The 19,583-nt window shown below is 38.6% G+C and overlaps 1 protein-coding gene and 1 non-coding gene across 3 annotated transcripts in view; one reads left to right on the forward strand and one right to left on the reverse strand.

The window, feature by feature from the left end:
- Positions 1–19,583, reverse strand: part of Sos2 (SOS Ras/Rho guanine nucleotide exchange factor 2) — an 88,176-nt gene that overhangs the window by 12,673 nt on the left and 55,920 nt on the right. The window contains exons 9-17 of one of the 2 annotated variants that reach the window (XM_050153682.1): positions 17,246–17,370; positions 15,815–16,470; positions 15,147–15,228; positions 13,744–13,866; positions 9,357–9,460; positions 6,380–6,602; positions 3,336–3,455; positions 3,025–3,187; positions 1,055–1,172 (exon numbers count right to left, since the gene is read on the reverse strand). In XM_050153682.1, coding sequence (XP_050009639.1) covers positions 1,055–1,172; positions 3,025–3,187; positions 3,336–3,455; positions 6,380–6,602; positions 9,357–9,460; positions 13,744–13,866; positions 15,147–15,228; positions 15,815–16,470; positions 17,246–17,370 — 1,714 coding nt within the window. Of the gene's footprint in view, positions 1–1,054; positions 1,173–3,024; positions 3,188–3,335; positions 3,456–6,379; positions 6,603–9,356; positions 9,461–13,743; positions 13,867–15,146; positions 15,229–15,814; positions 16,471–17,245; positions 17,374–19,583 lie in introns of both variants that reach the window. The other variant, XM_050153681.1, reaches the window with a different exon arrangement.
- On the forward strand, positions 13,133–13,239 carry LOC126508472 (U6 spliceosomal RNA). Its single transcript, XR_007593838.1, has one exon. It is a non-coding gene; the product is annotated as a U6 spliceosomal RNA (small nuclear RNA).

The raw sequence follows: 19,583 nt of genomic DNA on the forward strand, positions 1-19,583 counted from the left end.
CAGCACAATGCATGACTCGGGTGTTTCTGGTGACTCTGGTATAAACAGACTGCTGCTGACCCAGCACATAAACCTACGGCACTATAACTATGCCAGGTGGATAATATTCTGTAATCATAACAAATGGTTAGGTCATTGACTTATGCATTACTATGCTAGAGTTTCATCATTATTTTGAGTGTACTTTTACTCATAAGAAAAAGTTTACTGTGAAACAGTGTGCTGTGTTGTGCCGGCATCGGTCTCACTGTGCCCCAAGGCCACGTTAAAGGCACAGAACGATGGGATCTATTCGGGAGGCTGAGTCCAGGAATATGAGACTAACCTGACATCCAGAACAAACAACAACAAAAGAAACAACGCCAAAGAGGTCATATCAAATGACTGGCTTGTACACTGAGGTGTGTGTAAGTGTACTCTATGATAGTTTCACAAAACCTGCCCAATGATGCTTTTCTCAGAATGTGTATTTACAGCTACACATTATAGTTATATAATTATATTTAAGAAAAGTTCACATTATAAAGCTCTGCCCAATGTAATTTATATTAGTTATGTTGCAATTCTGTGTTAAAAAGTTTTTTTTTTATAGGCAGTGGTGGCACACACCTTTAATCCCAACACTTGGGAAACAAAGACAAGTGGATCTCTGTGAGTTTGAGCCCAGCCTGGTCTACAGGACAGGCTCCAAAGCTACAGAGAAACCCTGTTTTGAACCCCCGAAAAGTTTTTTTTTAAAATAAAGACTCTGTAAAAGTACTTTTACAATAATTACAGAAAACACTGCAGATGTGACACAGACAAGAACAGCAGCTGCACCTGACAAGTCTTCACAGGCTGTGCGAAGAAGTACAGGAAAACTGTAACAACTTTAATAGGCAATTATTTTGATTTTCATTATACAGACAAGGAAATGGAGATTTTTGTCTTTTATTTACCAATGCAGATAAATAATAAATTCTTATGTATGAAGACAACCTATCTAGAAAGACCCCATCCCTCTGGTTACAACGCATTCATCTTTAAGATACAGTATCTATATTTAGTAACTTACCAAAAAAAGGCACGCATGGTGGATTGATTGACTTCAGTTTTACTAAGTATTTTTTGAAGTGGTCCTGACTCAATTCCACAGCATCATCCAGAATTCTCCTTTTCCTTTCTTGCAATGCCTTTAAAACATGTACACTGAATATAATTCTTGCATATAATTCAATCATATATAAAGATCCTCAAGAATTTAGGATTGATAAAATTTTGCATACTTAAAATGATTTTAAAAATTGTGAGTCTTATTCCTTTGGAAATTGCTAAAATGTATAATCCTGTTTTATCTGTAGAGTTTGTGTTCTTTCTATTATAAATTAGAAGATTAAGGAATAGTGAGTTCTCCTCGGGCCTTATTTGCTACGCTTCCATCCTCCAGGCACACACTGCAGGGACAGAAAGAAGGAGGACGACCCTTCAGGACTAAATGTACTCGGACCCCAAGATGTTGGAGATGCCACAGTCGTGGGGCTCCTGCCGAGGAGAGCTGCTGATAGCGAGTGACACCAGCCCAGGAGAAAGTGTGTTGCGGTCAACAGAACTGAAAGGGGCTGGAGATGTGAAGAACATTCTGATATCAGACACAGGGAGCTGCAGAATTTGGAGTTTGCCCAACTGGTTTTTTGTCTTGCTTTTGTTCAGTATTTCCTCACTATGCTCCCTTTCCTGCATTTTGGGATGGTAATGTATATCTGGTGCCATTATATGTTGAAAGTATGTAATCTGCTTTTTAATTTTGATTTTGTAGGGGATGATAGTTGAAGACTGCATGAATATCAGATGAGATTTTGAACTTTAGACTCAAAATAAGTTTGAGACTGTGGGAACTTTTGAAGTTGGAATAAATGATTTTTTTTTAAATTATGAGAGTGGGTACAAGCCTTTGGGGGCCAGGGAGAGGAAAGTGGTTTGAAAGAAAATGGCCCTCAAAGTGAGTGGTACTAGTAGAAGGTGTGGTCTTGTTGGAAGAAGTGTGTCGCTGTGGGAGTGAGTTATGAGGTCCCATATATATTCAAGCCACAGCCAGTGTTTCAGTTCACTTCCCTTGGATCAAGATGCAAAGACTCTCAGTCCCAGCACCATGTCTGCCTGCAAGCTGTCTTGCTTCCTGCCATGCTGATAATGGACTGTACCTCAGAACTAGAAACAAGGAAATACCAAAAGTCTGTTTTTTTTTGTTTTTTTTNTTTTCGAGACAGGGTTTCTCTGTAGCTTTTGGTTCCTGTCCTGGAACTAGCCCTTGTAGACCAGGCTGGTCTTGAACTCACAGAGATCCGCCTGCCTCTGCCTCCCGAGTGTGACCCAGGACTTCTACAAACTGATTCTACAGAAAGAATCAGGGCTTCACAGAGACATGTGAATGAATGAATGAACAGTCCATGATAAATTATATATCCAAATGAAAATCAGAAATAACTTAGTTTTTTCTAAACAGAATGACAGATTAAATTATAATTCATCCACAAGAATAACTATTTAGTCACTAAAAACCCCTTGTTTTGAGAAACAAACTAATAAACAGAACAACATTTACAAAAATAAGACGCATGTCATAAATTTGTACATAGAATATGATGTTCATTTTTAAATTAAAAGACACAAAATATCCATATACTTCAGTACCTCCCAAACTTTCTTTAAAAATAAAAGATTACTTCATAATTTAAAATAAAACAATCTTAGGTTTCAGAAAGGTTTATATATTTTTTTGACTATACATTAAAAGTAACTAAGAAGTATTTGCATAGTGAATATATACTTAAATTTTTTTTGTCATTTATGAGACTACCAATGTGCCACCGAAAAAAGTCCATACTTGTCAGTATATGCTGACACATACTTTAATAATTCTATCTCTGTAGTTAAGGGGAAAGGGCAGATTTTTAAAAATATTTGCTTAAAAATAGGTAGAAGTATTCTCTTACATTAATTTTACCTGCCTTCCCCAAAAGATAAAACATTCAAGTTAAAACTTACCTCAAACGTGTGGTCTAGCCTGTATACTGATACCGAGTTGACCGCACTGACTATTTCCAACACGCCATTGAAATTATTCAAATCTTGGAACACCTGCAGGATTTCTATTATTCTACTGAGCACTGCCACCCGCTCCTCAAAGTTTTCGGCTTCCACAATGCATCTAACAACAACAAATATTCGTGCCTTAGAAAAATTTTCACCTCAGTTGGAAAACAAGAAACTTCTTTGTAAAGCCAGAGTTTTAGCTTAAATATGACTTAACATTATGACTACTAAGGTACAATAAGACAGAGTAAATAAAAACTTACTTTTCAAACCAGAGAGTGAGGTTTGTTGTATGGCGAATCATTTTTAATAAATTTGGAGAGTTTATTTCTTTATCTTCTTTGGTCCAGACACTCCCTACAAGTTCAGATGGTTGGACTTTCCTGTAAGACATCAAAAATCAATACAATTCACCCTACAAAAGACTAGCGCTAGGTTATCTAAATGCTTCCACAGCATAAACTGAAAAATGTATGTGCAAGTCAAGTCACAAAGAATTAGACCCAAACAGTCATAAACACGAAAAAATGTTTTATCACTTGGGGTGAGGAGAGGTCCTAAACCTACAATAAAATCCCAATAAAATACCTGTCAAACTAATAGAAGTCTGATGATAACACCAAAGGTGAGGTAGAAAGCAGGAAGCCTCCAGTGCTGGTACGGAGGTGAAGATGGTTCACCAACCACTTGACAACTTGGTAGTATCTCACAGCACTGAAGACACACACACTGAGAAAGCAACTCAGCCTCTACGATAAACTTACACAGTAGTGGGAATGCATTTACAAGAATGCTCAGTGACATTGTTTATAAAAGTGAAAAACCCCAAGCTGCCTGGAAGCTCACTATCAAGAACTAGAGAAACCAAAGAACAGCCATAATGGAATATTACACAGTGGCTAAAGTAAGTAAATTGAACTCGACATCAACTTGAACAAATATCAAAAATAATCTAAATAAAAAACCTTGGCACAGAGTGGTATTATAAATATATGTGGCTTTAAGATATGCAAGATAATGCTACGGATTACTTAGGGCTATACACAGAGACGCCTAAACTATAAAGACAAACAGGGAGAGTAAATATCAAGTCCTAGGTAATAATAATATTTTGGAAGGAAAGGAGAATAGTGTAATTAGGGAAAATTGTAAGAATTTCAATCTTGGGGCCTGGAGAAATGGCTCAGAGGTTAAGAGCATTGCCTGCTCTTCCAAAGGTCCTGAGTTCAATTCCCAACAACCACATGGTGGCTCACAACCATCTGTAATAAGGTCTGGTGCCCTCTTCTGGCCAGCAGGCATACACACAGACAGAATATTGTATACATAATAAATAAATAAATATTAAAAAAAAGAATTTCAATCTTATCTAAAATAATAATTTTATTGTCCATGAACATTCATTATTATCTATATTTGGAATGCTTGAAATAACTAATAAAAACCAGAAGAGAATGAATACATAACCATTAATGAGTCAGGACTGTACAATTTAAAAACTGGCCAATGTCATTGCCATCAATGTCCTCTAATTTTCAATATTTAAAAACTTTTTGGTCAGTAGACTTGAAGATAAATGGGTTTTTGGAGTGTATTTATTGCTCTCTTGAGACAAGGACTCATGTAGTCAAGGATAGCCTTGGATTCTTTCTGTATTAGAACAAAACCTTGAACTTCTGCCTTTTCTCCTTCCAGTCTTCCAAGTGCTGGGATTGTAGGCATCTTCTAACATATCTGGCTTTTTCAGAATAACTTTTCTTACTTAGACTTTATTCACTAGAAATCTACCCACAGTATCGATGTCTGTATGTTACCTTTCCTCTATCAAACAAACCACAGACACTTAGCATTTCTATTCCACGAAATATCCACTTGCATGTCTACAAGGAGTTACATATTTTAAAACAATGATATCCATATCATTTTAAAAACTGATCTCACAATCATGAGAAAAAATTTATTCAGTACTATTTGCTTTGCTGCCTAAAGTAACAAGTTTATACTTACCTGTCACAAATCACAATACAAAACTATTTAGAACACTAATCGAATTCCACATTACTTAAAATATAGCACGGTATTCTTAGTCAGATGTTTATAAACACTTGGAGGCAGGTTAGAGGTAAGATTCTGAATAGCACAACCAGCGCAAAGCACAGACACCAATTCTAATGAAGACAGTTTATCTCTGGCTCTGGCCTGCGGTCTCCAGAGTAGTAACATTTATAGCCTTGCTTTCCCAGTGCAATCCATTAAAAAAAAAAAAAAAAAAGGCTGTTAAAAGCATGGGCTGTTTTTTCAGAGGACCAGGGTTCAATTCCCAGCACCCACATGGTGACTCACAAGTAAAAAAAAAAAAAAAAAAAGGCTGTTAAAAGCATGGGCTGTTTTTTCAGAGGACCAGGGTTCAATTCCCAGCACCCACATGGTGACTCACAAGTGTCTGTAACTTGAGTCCCAGCGGATCCAATACCTGGAAACACTAGGCAATGCAACTTGATGCAGACATCCACCAAACTACCCATTACAAAATATTAATTAATTAGTTAATTAATTAATAAAAAAATCTCCTGATGAGGAAGAATAACTTCTCCAGAATTTTTGTATTGTTTTGTTTACTCTATTTTTTCAGGCAAGGCTTCATGTAGCTCAGGTTGGCCCTAGACTTGCTCTATGCTAAAGCTGGCTTTGAACTCTGGATCCTCCTGCTGTCTACCTCATGACTGCTGGGCTGACAGGCTTACACCACCACACCCAGCTGGATACAAATGAGGGGCTTCTGGATCCAGAAGGCTATGACATGAGCATGGTAGGGGCTTATTTTTCAGCAGGGAGCAGTCCCTACACAGTCTACGGCAGTCGCTGAAGCCTGGGTTGTACAGAAAGGCTTGCGTCACAACACACCATCCATTCACTGGTCAGCCAACAACCTCACATCCACACTGACTGATCGTGCTGCCTCGGACTGCAGCAATCTAGGGCATATCAGGAGTGGGGCTGCCTTGGAAGCAGTCATCACCTTGTCATTAGGGACTGCAACCTCTAATCGAGGCTTAGTCAGTACCACATTGTAAAAGCCTGTCTCAAAACAAAAACAGAAGTCTTTTTTTTTTTTACAATGTGTGTGTGGTGGGGTGACACAAACACATGTGTGGAGGTCAGAAGACAACTTGGAGGGGCCGGTTTTCTCCTCTCACTCTTCTGGCCCATTCTTAAATACTCACGTATAATTAGTAAAATATTCTGAAAACAGGTAAGAGGCATACCCGAAGTTCTTGAAATAAAACAAAAAATTAACATTACCTACCTGTACAGATCAGACTCCAAAAGCGTCAACTGCCGTGCAATTTCTATTGGATGAAGCGTCATAAGGTCAAATGTCTCGAACTGGCCTGGTCTACTTATATGCCATTCGATTGGTGGAGGTGGACTTTCAAAGGTGATATTATGGCTTATTCCATTTGCCTGAGCTTGCTTTTTCCTCTTGATGATTTTAGCAATGGACTCTACCCACTTCTTCATAGCCTTCCCTGGGGAAACAAGAAAAGCGCCCTTGACTTGACCACCGGGCTACAACACCGACAAGACGTCCCCACTCCACTCGTTTTCAAGCATGTGATCGTAGAAACTTCACAGTAATCACAGTGCCACTGCTACATAGAAAAACTGGTCCCCAAACCTTTCTTCAGACAGACTCCCACTGTGTAGTCTAAACAGAAGCCTCGGACTCTCAACCCCTGGGCTTCCATTTCCTAAACGCCGATATTGCCACCACTCCCAGCAAAGCAATACCTGGATATCTTCAAATATTTTGCTAGTATTCAAATTTAACTTTCAAATGTTTCCTTTTTTTCCCTTCCCCCCCCCCCCCTTTGGATTTTCGAGACAGGGTTTCTCTGGAGTTTTTAGCGCCTATCCTGAAACTAGCTGTTGTAGACCAGGCTGGCCTTGAACTCATGTAGATCCACCTGCCTCTGCCTCCTGGGCAGTGCTGGGCAGTGCTGGGCAGTGCTGGGATTAAAGGCAAGCACCACCACCCAGCTCAAATGTTTTCATATAGTTGACTTGTTTTTAAAACGACATAAGGGGCTGGAGATAAGGCTCAAGGGTTAAGAGCACCAGCTGACCTTCCAGTGGCCGAGCTCAGTACCAAGCACCTACAACAGGCTGTAACTGCAATTCTTGGGGATCCAATGCCCGCTTCTTGCCTCCATGGTACACATACATTTACGTAGGCAAAACATCCATGCACATACATAAATAAAACTTAAAATTAAAAAGGATACAAACATGACATTTAGTCAATATATAATTTTCCTTAATACACGGGTTCCCCTTTTATCACTCAAAATGCTTACAATTTATTTGCTGAAGAAACTAAATTATTTATCCTGTGCCATGTGTTCTGTGGAATTTTTCCAAGTTTGTATTTTTGCAATTTCATACCTATGGCATCGTTTGCCATGTTTATCTAACCAGAGATATAGACACTAATCTAATTCCAATGTAAGGTGTCTGCTTTTTTCTCTTTTTGAGATATTTACTAATTCTAAATCACTAATCCATTTAAAAATTTTTAATATGAGTGTGTGTGTCTGTGTGTATGCGCAGGTGTCCTTGGAGACAAGAGGATGTCTGCTTCCCCTTGAGCTGGTTCCAGGCAGTTATGAGCCGTATGAGGGTCCTTTGCAAGAGCAATAAGCACTCTCAGTCACTGACCATCACTCTGTCCTCTAGATCTACTGTCTTACTAGCACTGTAGAAGGTGATATAGCATTATGTCTTCAATTATTAGGAAACTACTTCTATTAAAAAATCAAGTTTCCCTCATGAAAAATTTGGTTATTTTGAGGTATAATTTGTACAGGAAAGAATGTATGACATTCACACACACACACTCTCTTTAAATAAATAAATCTAACATACATTTTAAGTTTTGATTATGTACAATTTACTGTTTCCATTAATAGCTTTGATATAATTTATCCCCAGCAAGCAGAAGGGGAAAGAGGAACGAGAGTCCAAAATCATCCTTCCCTACATCAATGAGTCAAATCCAGCCTGGGATCCACGAGCCCCCTTTCTCAAAAGTATAAAATGAAGGTCTGGAGAGATGGCTGAGCAGTTAGGAGCACTGGCTGCTCTTGCACAATAAAACTATCTTTGCTATCTCACAGTTGGACAAAGGAATACATCCTCTATTTTAAATAAAATTTCCCTTAAAGAACAAGCAAGCTCTTAGCTTCCTAGCTGCTATGAGGTGAACAGCTTCATTATTACAGCCTCTGCCTCAAATCACAACCCCAAACAAGGGAGCCAGCCAAGCACAGACTGAAACCTTTGAAGCTGTGAGTGAAAACATTTGCTTCCTGCTTTTTTGAAAAGAACAACAAACAGGACATGGAGAAAGTTAGGCTTGCTCTGTTATTTTTAGGCAATGCCGTATACTGTTAGTTAAAACAAATTTGTGCTTTATTTAATAATGCACATTTTGGTAACATCTATATGTTTAATTATCAAGTCCCAGAGTTTCATATTGTAGGTTGTGATTCTGAAACTTCAAGTAGGAAACACTTATCTTTCCGGTGCAGAGGGATTTCCTGAAATACTTTTCCAGAAATAAATACTATTTTTCAACGTTAATGGTCCAAATTAAAGAACAAGATTAAGAAGAATAGGAGGAAAATTTAATCATATTTTATTTAGTTGAAGGGATGGAACCTTGGGGTGACATAAAATGTTCAATTATTTAAGATAATTTTTTATGAGTATAAGAAAGAGAGAGAGAGAGAGAGAGAGAGAGAGAGAGAATACACCATGAGTGTTCAGAGGCCAGAAGAGGACATCTGACAGTAAGACAGCCTGGAGTTGGAGTTTAGGCAACCATTAGCAGCATGATGGGGTGGTGGGGACAGCACTTGAGTCCTCTGAAACAGCAGCAAGTTAGCCCCTAAATATACTAAATTTATTTTGAAGGTCTTTGACTTCTCTACAAGAAGTATCCTCAAAATGTTGCAAAGGCAGCTGAGGAGATTGCTGAGTGGTAGAGCACTGGCCTAGAATCCAGCAGGGCTTGTGCTCCATCTCCAGCACGGATAGGACAAAACCAGAAGACAACAGACACTTGAGAAGACAAGGTTCTATGACTTCAGATGACACTAAAAACACCAGATTTTCCAGAGGAGACAGCAGGATGTGTCAGTTTTCTAAACGTGATAAGTAGTTTATTTCTAAAGTACACTCATGTACGACACAAGATTCAATCAAGCCTTTCAATAATATACCTCTTACACTTGAAATGAAGGATTCTAGTCTTTCAAGCAATTCCAGGTCTCTTTCAAAGTCATAAAAATGATGTTCAACCCAGTGGCGAAAGACATTTAAGATCCTGATAAAATGGAAAGAAACATTTAGTGAAACTAAGTGCTCAATTAAGCTTCTTTCATTTCTCAATTATGAAGTGAATTCCATATGCAAAGACATACAACACTTAAACCTCTAATATATACTCAATATTCAAAAATATAAGGCCTATTTGCAGACTGTGCAGTAAACTGATACTTTAAAGATGCTGTAAAGTATAAAACCTCATTTCTGTGCTTTATTAACCATTCCTATTAAGAAAAAGAACATTTTCTTTAGTCATATATAAAAGAATCATGCTTCATAATACAAAATACATTTTTAAGTTCTTAAATAGAAAAAGCGCGCGCGCGCATGTGTGTGTGTATGAGAGAGAGAAGTCAACATCATGTGTCTTCTTCAATTACTCCTTTACATCATCATCATTATTGTTGTCATCATCACCATCATCACCATCATCATCCGAGACAGGCTCTCTCACTGGACCTGGAGCTCACCAATAAGTTAAGGTGGCTGGCCAGCATGTTTCCAGGCCCCTCCTGTCCCCACCCCCTTCAGGGCTAGGACTGCAGGCTCACACATACTCAGATCCTAACCTGGGTGCTGGAGGTTGGACTCAGGCCCTCATGTTTGCATGGCAAGCACTTTGCGGACTTAACCCTTTCCCAGGCCCCTGAAAATCATTTCTGAAATATAAGTTTTGATGCATTTTCACATAGAATGGAAAACTTATCACTTACTATGTTTGATTTTAAATTCAACCACTATCATTTCTTTGTAAGCTACAAATAAGTCTGTAACCTCGTTGTTTATTTCCAAAGGCAAAAATACTACTTTGGAGAGAACATTTGTTTTGTAATATCACAATATGGTTACTTCTGATATTGCAAGTATACAGATTTAATCCTCTATACAGATGCAATTTTTCACTCACTACCACAGATATACTGTAATATAAATTAATTGCATTAGCAATTTTATTTAATTACTTCAAAAAATTATCATTTACAGTTAGGTCCTTTTCTTCCCTCACAGCAGGGTGACCAAATCCAGCTACTCTCAGTGTGTGTCATGCTGTTTGTATGGAACAACTTCACATTGCTGAGTGCTGGTCAGTGCAGCAGCTCAGGGCTGCATCAAGAGATCACTCACAATCACAGAACTGCTGGCTCCTAGCTTATGCCTACATCAATTCAAGCAGCTCTGTTTCCTCCAACAGCAACACAGTTCTAAAGTTGTTAGATGAAAGAACGTCTCACCATCTGAATTTATCAAAACTAAAAGTTTCAGCTTATCAAAACATCAGTAAGAAAACTAATGGGCTAGCCATTAAGTGGAAGAAAATATTTAATATTTACAAAATATTTTTTCCTGACAAAATATAGTAGAGACTGCAACCTTCTCAGTTCACCCCATGTGTCCATTAAAAAAATAAAAGATTGACAACTTAGTAAAACAGACAAGATGTCCTGAACAGATTCTATACTACAAGTATGAATAATCAGAAAGAAGCAACAGTTCTTATAATGAATCACGAAGGGCAACAAAGCACAGTGGGAAACTATATACTCAAATACAGTTGAGGCGTAAAACAGGGCCTCCACAAACACAGGTGGGGGTATGGACACTGGAACTCACAACAATCTCCCTATGTTGGAAAAGTTCTGACAGTTTCTTTTATAGCTGAACATATACCTAAACTTTCCATCTAGTCATTCTGAGCCACTGGTTCGCACTGAGTCAAAGAGTTACAATTGACAATAAGGTCATATCAACAAAATTTAAAACTACTGATAGAAACAACATGGATCAATCTCAAAAGCATTTTAATTAAGAGGACTGAAATGAAAATAATAAAGACCTACTTAAATGTAATTAAAAGATAAAACTAGTTTATGGAGGGGGGATCAGAATAGTGCCTTTGGGCATGGACACAGCTCTATGAGAAGGGCGCAGAGCATCTTTCTGAGGTGAGGTAAAAATATGCCTGCATCTTGCTTGGCGTGGTGGCACATGCCTTTAACCCCAGCACTGGGGAGGCAGGCAGATCTCTCTTGAGTTTGAGGCCAGTCTGGTCTACAGAGTGAGTTCTAGGACAGCCAGGACTGTTACACAGAGAAACCCATCTCAAAAAAACAAACAAACAAAAAAAGAAACAAACAAACAAACAAAAAAACGAAAATGTTGAAAAACCACCTTTCATTTTACCAAATCCTCACTGCTCACAGAACAGGCTCAGCAGCTGATGTATGTCAGACCTCTTGACTCATACACTTGATCCCACTCCACTCTCTCTTTGTCCTCTGACACCAATTCCCATGGCTCTTTCTTCTGCACATCAGTCTCAAGTTTGCCTTTGTACGACTTCCCATTTTCCTCAGTATGCACAACCATGTTTCTGTGGAGCTAAATCCACACATTCTTCCAGGGGAATCTTAAAGTTTACCTTGCTTAAGATGTCTTCCTTAACTACTCCAATCTAATCTCTACTATTCCTGAATATTTACTCTACTTAGATTGGATCAAGGCCGTAAGCACGTTAGACAAGTACTCTACCACTACACATTGTCCCCAGCCATGTCTTTATGCTTTATTTGAGAAGGGGTCTTATTTAATTGCTTAGCATGGTCTTGAACTTGCTCTGTAGCCCAGACCAACCTTGATCTCCCTGACTCAGCTTTCTGAGCACCTGGGATTCCAGGCCTGTGATATCTGGCCCTGCTACTCCTGAAATTATTATAAAGGTGTTTGTTTCGTAAGCCACTGAAACATCCTAAGTAGAGTAACATATTACTTCCATATATCCCTTTTTACCAGTAGAATTACAGTATTGTGGTACCATAAGATTATAGCAGTCAGTTATTTTTATACTTGTAATATGGTATAAATATAAAGCTAAAACACAGAAAATCAACATGACTAAGTCTAAGATCATTTTCTTCCTCCAAATAGCAATTTAATAAATGCCTGCCTCATAGAAGGAGACTTAATTTCTCTGTAGATCAGACCAAATGTATTACAGCTCTTAGAGAAAATTTAATTACTTCTCTGTTTTTGATTGGTAAATAAGTTCAACTTCTATAAGGAAAGCCATGTTCGGATCAGGCAGCCATTGGCATTGCCATTACCTGAGACTGCATTTATTTGTGGCAATTACTGTGGAAAATAAATAACTAACAAACTCAGTTCTGAAGCTGCAACCAAGGACATGGTGGTCACATAGAAAGGGTCTTCTATTCGCACAACGATAGGTTTGCAATGGAGAGAAGTAGTTATTTTGGTTCTCATTTGGGCTGCTGGGACTAGTCAAATGAATTTCAAATTTTCAATGCTTAGTAGAAAAAAATATGCTGGCTAAGGAAGTCAGGAGTGGATTTTAACCCTATCTTGCCACTCTCTTTATAAAATCTATTTCAAATTACTTTATCTTGCTCAGCTTTAATATTCTTATATATGAAGTATGCATAAAATTATATACATCCCTAGCACTACAAAAAATGATGTTGCAAGGTTAATATAGAAAAGATAAAGTACTAATGGGTAATGGCTGGCATACAGTAAGTACCTAGCAACGTATAGTAAATAAACATTCACTCCTACAAGGATCCCTCCAAGTGAAGAGGGAAGGGGTCACAGTTGTGAAAGCACACACAGTCACTACACTAGCATAGTGGGGTGTGGAAGAAAAACTGGGGAAGTGCTCGCTTCGGCAGCACATATACTAAAATTGGAACAATACAGAGAAGATTAGCATGGCCCCTGCGCAAGGATGACAGGCAAATTCGTGAAGCGTTCCATATAAAAATAAAAAAAAACCTGGGGAAAAAGGTTTATGTGGCTACCTACAGCCCCAACAGATTCTTCTGTCGTGAAGACACTGGAGAAGCCCTGGGAAAGTTAGTTAGCTACACTAGCTTGTCTCAATAAATAAAGCAGATAGCAACCAAGAAAGACACACTGGATGTTGACGTTGGGGCTCTATATGCACATGAACCTGTATACATATGTGCCATACACATGTGAACATGCATACACACATGCGTGCACACCACAGTACAGACAAAAAATAAAAAGCAAACAGACATCTCAGTGTATAAACACAGTCTGTCAAGGACATACACATGATATAAACAGTGCAATATATTTAATTAATTAAACTACATTGGGTTATTTAAAAATTACCTTTAAAGAGAAAGAGGGAAACCTGGCTGAAATAAGTTAAAGACAGAAGGATTTGAACTAAGAGCTAAGAACTTGTGTCTGGACTATATAATAAAGTATTTTAAAGCTGTAATATTCAGGTCAAACCTGAGCTGCACAGGTTGGACATATTCCTTGCGAAATCTTTTCAGATCTGCACTGATGGGCTGCTCGCCTTTCTCTAGTGCCAATTTGTCTGCCTCAGTAGGTTCTGGTTCCGGAATCTCAAACCTGAGAATAAAATCAAGAGAAGAAAAATGTGTTCATATATAAATGAGAGAGACTTTGGCTACATCAGGAAGAGGTTTTGGCTAAGTGATCCTTCTTCCATCATCACGTAGGAAGCAGTTACTGCGTCACCCACCCCGAGGGAAGCCCGCACATAAGAAATCTTCCGCTGAACCCTGACTGCTCTTTGGACTGGAGAGGGAGGGGGAGAGGAGTGGGGGAGGGGGAGAAGGGTGGGGAGGAGGGGGAGGGAAATGGGAGACTTGGAGGAGGCGGAAACTTTTTTTTTCCTTTTCTCAATAAATAAATAAATAAATAAATAAATAAATAAATAAATAGAAATCTTCCGCTGTTTGGTACCAAGGTTTGTATTCCTTTTTTAAGAATTTATTTTTATTATTACTATTTGTACATACCTCTGTGTGTGTTCATAACTGTGTGCATGAGGGAGTGTGTGTGTGTGTGTGTGTAGGTGCCCAGGAGACCAGAGCCATTGGAGTTGGAGTTATAGGCCATGTGGGTGCTGGGAACCAAACTAGGGTTCTTAGGAAAAGCAGCTACTGCTCTTAACCACTGAGCCATCTTTCTAGTCCCTGTATTCTTATTCTTATCTTTAAAAGTTTTATAGGTAGCACTGATAAGCACAGAAAAGGTCAACATTTTATATTTTTAACTACAAAAGCATTTAAAATGCTACTTAAAAATACAGTAAAAATTTCAGCCTAAATCTTAATATTTAGATAGTAGCAATGTAGAAACTGTTGATTTTTAGGCTCAATAATACATGACTTTTAAAAATAATAAGCATTATCTTTTAGAGATACATATAGAAATATTTAGATAAAATCTTGGTCTAGAATCTACTTCAAAATAATTCTGGGGGTAAGATGGCTAAATCTGTAGAAAATAATAATAATAATATGTCAATGATTACTGAAGTTAAATGGATAAAAGGGCTTATAGTCTTCTATTTAACCTTGTATATATATATATTTATTTTATAACAAGTCTATTGCAAAAGTAAAAGGTAAATAAACATCTGTAAGAAACAAAATTAACTTTACTGAAATACAATTTTCACTACTGAAGCTTGTTTTTTCTGTTTCCCCCTAAAACGCCATTGCAGGCTGGAGCGCGCCCTCACTGGCAGAGGCTCAGGAAGCCTGTTGAAGAGAACAGCAGTGTGGCTGTAACACAAGCAAGCTGCGTTCAGGAACTACTGAGTACTAGTAGGACCTCTGCAAAGTACAAAAACGTTAACGTGTGTGAGATGTCTTTCTTACCGTTCTATCAGCAAGCTTAGCAGTTCCTGTGGTTTACAAAATGAACGATATGTAGTAAGAAACGTACGAACGAAATTGGGATCTGAAAAACCAGAGCAAAGAATAGATTTCATGTTTAATTGTCCACTTTAGTTAGCTCTAAGTACCACACTTTCCTTTGTTTCCACTCTGGAGCCTCCCAGTGTAGCTTTTCTCCTGACAGATGCAGTATTTCTCTCGCGCGCCTTCCCTCCTCCTTCCTCCCTAGAAAGACAAGGTCTCGTGTAGCCCAGGCTGCCTTCAGAAACTGCGGTGTAGCCACGGATGACCTTGAATGCCTTCTCTTTTTGTCTCCACTCTTCCCAAGTGACTGACCTAAACCATTTCTTGATAAATGAGAAGAACTGTTTCCAATTTTAATTTTACAAATAAACATTTTATGAGCACTTATTAGTCACCGAAATTAATGACACATTTTAGAAACATTTAATGAATTATTTAGTCCTTTTGATTTTTCATTATTTATTTGGGAGGGCATTCCACTCCCACCCATCAACTCTGATATGTTTTTCCTGTCTCGGGTCCCAGACCCTACGAAAGCACTTGCTAGTTTCACACACCTGCATACATATGATATGCTAACCTATCACACACCTGCACACATGATATGTTAACCTAGTCTCACATACCTGCATACATATGATATGTTAACCTTTCAATTAATTTCACCACAGTTCCTCCTTTAATAATGGGGATTCCACTTCTACTTTGCAAGTTGTCTTCAAAAACAATGTTTTCCTCAGAGTCCTTTACCACAAAGCGATACACGTCTGGACTTGGCAGCCTGAGCGGCTGCTCGTTCTCCTCCTTCAGCAGCACGGAGTCCAGCATTCTGTCCAGAGTACTTCGGTAGTGGAGGGAGATGAGGGCTGCCATCCAATTACTCTTCTCTTCTGCTGATTTAGCAGCAAATATTACACTGTTTTCATCTTTGGAAACTAATTCAAAAGCATGTTTGCACTCACAAGTATCTTCTTTATCACAGATTTGAATTTTCCTCATGACAAACTTCTCTTTTAACCTGTACTCTGCATTACTACAGCCAGGAAGTCGGGTCTGGCAATGATTAGGTTTACAGCTGATCATCAAGCCGTCAAAGAGGAAAATATGTCTCTCGTGTTTAGCACCAATTCTGGTCAATGGCCCCTCCATTATGAATTCATTACAGCACTGTCCAATATCTTTGCCTTCCCACCCATCTATGTTTTTCTGAATTTCATTCATTTTTTTAATAGCCAGATGCTTGCTTCTTAATTGACGATTGTAAAAAAGGCAAACAGGGTCCCTAAAAAAAAAAATAGAGAGAGGTTAATTTGGCTTATTAAATTATAATAATTATGTAATACCAAATCAAATAACAAAAGTATTACGCTGAGTTGAGGGGTCTAGTTAAATGACTGAGTACATGCCTAGCATTAAAAAGCCCTGCGTCTGAATACCCAGCATACAAAAGCTTAAGTAACCAAATATTAAACTATATTGCTAACAATTATTTTCTTCTAGCCCTGCCCCTGAATACCAAATGATCCAAGTTCACTACTGTCAAAGTACTGCATTTCTAGAGCCATAAGAACCAAAATTATAGGGGGAAAAATCCCATGTTGTTTGCAAAAAAAAAAACCATAAAATTTGATTAAACATATATTTAAATGAACAAATATGTCCTACAGTATAACAATGGTAATTTTGCCATTTCCTGACTAAAACAAACCAAAAAAGGACAAACATAACTTTTAAAAATGCAATTAAGGGGCTGGAGAGATGGCTCAGCGGTTAAAAGCACTGACTGCTCTTCCAGAGGTCCTGAGTTCAATTCCCAGCCACCACGTGGTGGCTCACAACCATCTGTAATGAGATCTGGTGCCCTCTACTGGCCTACAGGCAGGATACTGCATGCATGCACAAATAAATAAATAAATAAATAAATGAATGAATGAATGAATGAATGAATGAATAAATAAATAAATCTAAAAAAAAACAGTTAAAACAAACTTGGGGAAAGTAAGCATCACACACAATGAGGGAAACATAAACATTCATATTTGGAACAATCAAATTACCCTGGTCGGCGTCTAGGTGAATGCTGCTTGTAAATTCTGTCCATGCTGCCCTGGAGGTTCATGAGAGCAGTGATAGCCTGGTTCAGACACTCTCTGTCTTCCTGTTCTTCACTACATGCTTTCAACTGCTAAGGAGGAAAGATAAAATTACATTGCTTGGTTCTATTCTCAACATCATTGTAGTTAAAGCAGCAACACATATTTAAAACTTAAATGTATTAATGCACTAGCTTGAATATGCAATGTCTCTTACAGGTTAATGTGTTTGGACACCAAGTTCAAGTTGGTAGCACAGTTTGGGAAGGGTTGTTGACCCACAGAAGGTGGAGCTTTTTGACTGAGGATGCTGTGTCCTTCAACTGTAAACCAGAGTAACCCATTCCTCACTCACGCTGCTCCTTGTCAGATATTTGGACACATTTTGCCTTTCTGCTTGTTTTCAGAGTTTCAAATAGGTCATCTGATGCACAGATTATGGTTGTGGGGTTTTTTTTGTGTTTCCTGATTACTAATGAGTTTGAAAGTGCAGTTACTGGCCTTTGAAGAATCTTTTCTTGTGAGTCATTTAGACCTTTTGTGGTTTGAAGTATCCCCTTTCGGTGACTGACTTTTCATTCCATGTTCCTATTTGTTCTGACTGCTGTTGTGGGTTAATTAAAACTAAAGATCCTGAGCTGGTAGCTTCGCCAATCAGACAGTGGTCCCGCGCGTTGTCATTCCTGAAGCTTTAGAGCCCTCACCATGAAGAGCTTTCTGCTCATGTCAGGGCCTCAGACGGCAGAGAGAAAGATGGAGCTTGGCTGGCAGTTCTCACTCTCTCCCCTGGTGCCGCTGATGTCCCCATGATTACAGACAGCATGTAAGCATTTCTGCCCGTTTCCACTGTTTTCCTTTTGCAAATACATCCCAATGTAACTTACTCAATAAAATTTTCTTTCCTAATTTTTCTTTATTGCTCTTCAAGTGAATCAGCTTTCTGCTTGATTGTTCAATGCCTGCCTTTAGGACCTTCTATATTGGTGCAGACTGACTGTTCTATGCCTGCCTTTAGGATCCTGTACTATTGGTGCAGACTGACTGTTCTATGCCTGCCTTTAGGATCCTGTACTATTGGGGCAATTGCTTGTTTGGAGTTTGTCCATTGACCCCACAGTTAATAATACTGGGATAATAGTTAGACTACAGTGTCTTTTAGACATCTATGCCAAAAATTTACTTGGTAATTTCTAGTGAACATGTACATCAAGAATACATTTTTATGGTATCTCATTATCCATTAAGTGAGTTCATCATTTTTTGTGCACAAATAGATGACATTAATTTCATCCTTGGAGACTAATTGATACATAACGTACTTAGGAAGCAGAGGCAGGTGGATCTCTGTGAGCCTAAGGCCAGCATGGTCAACACAGTGAGTCCCAGGACAGCCAGGGCTGTTACATAAAGAAACCTTATCTCAAAAAACAACAACAACAATAAAAAAAAAATCCAAAAAAAAAAAAAACAAAAACAAATGCTGGGCAGTGGTGGTGCACGCCTTTAATCCCAGCACTCAGGAGGCAGAGGCAGGCGGATCTCTGTGAGTTAGAGACCAGCCTGGTCTACAAGAGCTAGTTCCAGGACAGGCTCCAAAACCACAGAGAAACCTTGTCTCGAAAAACCAAAAAAAAAAAAAAAAAAACCACCACCACCACCAACAAACAACAACAACAACAACAACAAAAACCAAAGAGGTGAAGCTTCAGTAGTCCTATCATTACTTCACAGCCGACATTTAACGTCCTCTCCAGCCTGGCTGGCTGGCTGCAAGGCTGCCTTCGTTACCACTGTGCACCTAAGAGCACGATGACTTGGACGATGACAGCTCGGCTCACCTGAAGCACTTCTGCTACAATTCATCACTAAAGTCCCCTTAGCCAATGTGACTAAGACTAGGGGCCAGTCAGAAAATTAAAAGAGAGTTATTATTTATGCTATGTATATAGACAGAGCATGCCGGGAATCTCAGCCCTTTGGTGGTTAAGGCAGAATGATCAGGACTTCAAGGATATCCTCAGCTACACAATGAATTCAAGGCCAGGCTGGGCTACATAAAATCCTGTCTATAACAAAAAGAAAACCAATGTACTCATGCTTTCATTTATCCTCTCCCTCCATCTTTCTGATACATGCACATACACAACTGTGTGTGTTTGGTATCTAAGAGATGAAGAACATCATCTCCATGAAGACTTCAAAGTGATTTTCTCAGGCTAGAGAGATGGATCAGACATTAAGAGCATTTGCTTGTAGAAGACCTAGGTTCAGTTCCTAGCAAGTTCCCACATGACCATCTGGA

The sequence above is a fragment of the Alexandromys fortis genome, unplaced genomic scaffold, assembly GCF_014885135.2.
Source record: "Alexandromys fortis isolate MF-2015 unplaced genomic scaffold, M_Fortis_MF-2015_v1.1 scaffold_82, whole genome shotgun sequence".
Classification (NCBI taxonomy): Eukaryota; Metazoa; Chordata; class Mammalia; order Rodentia; family Cricetidae; genus Alexandromys; species Alexandromys fortis.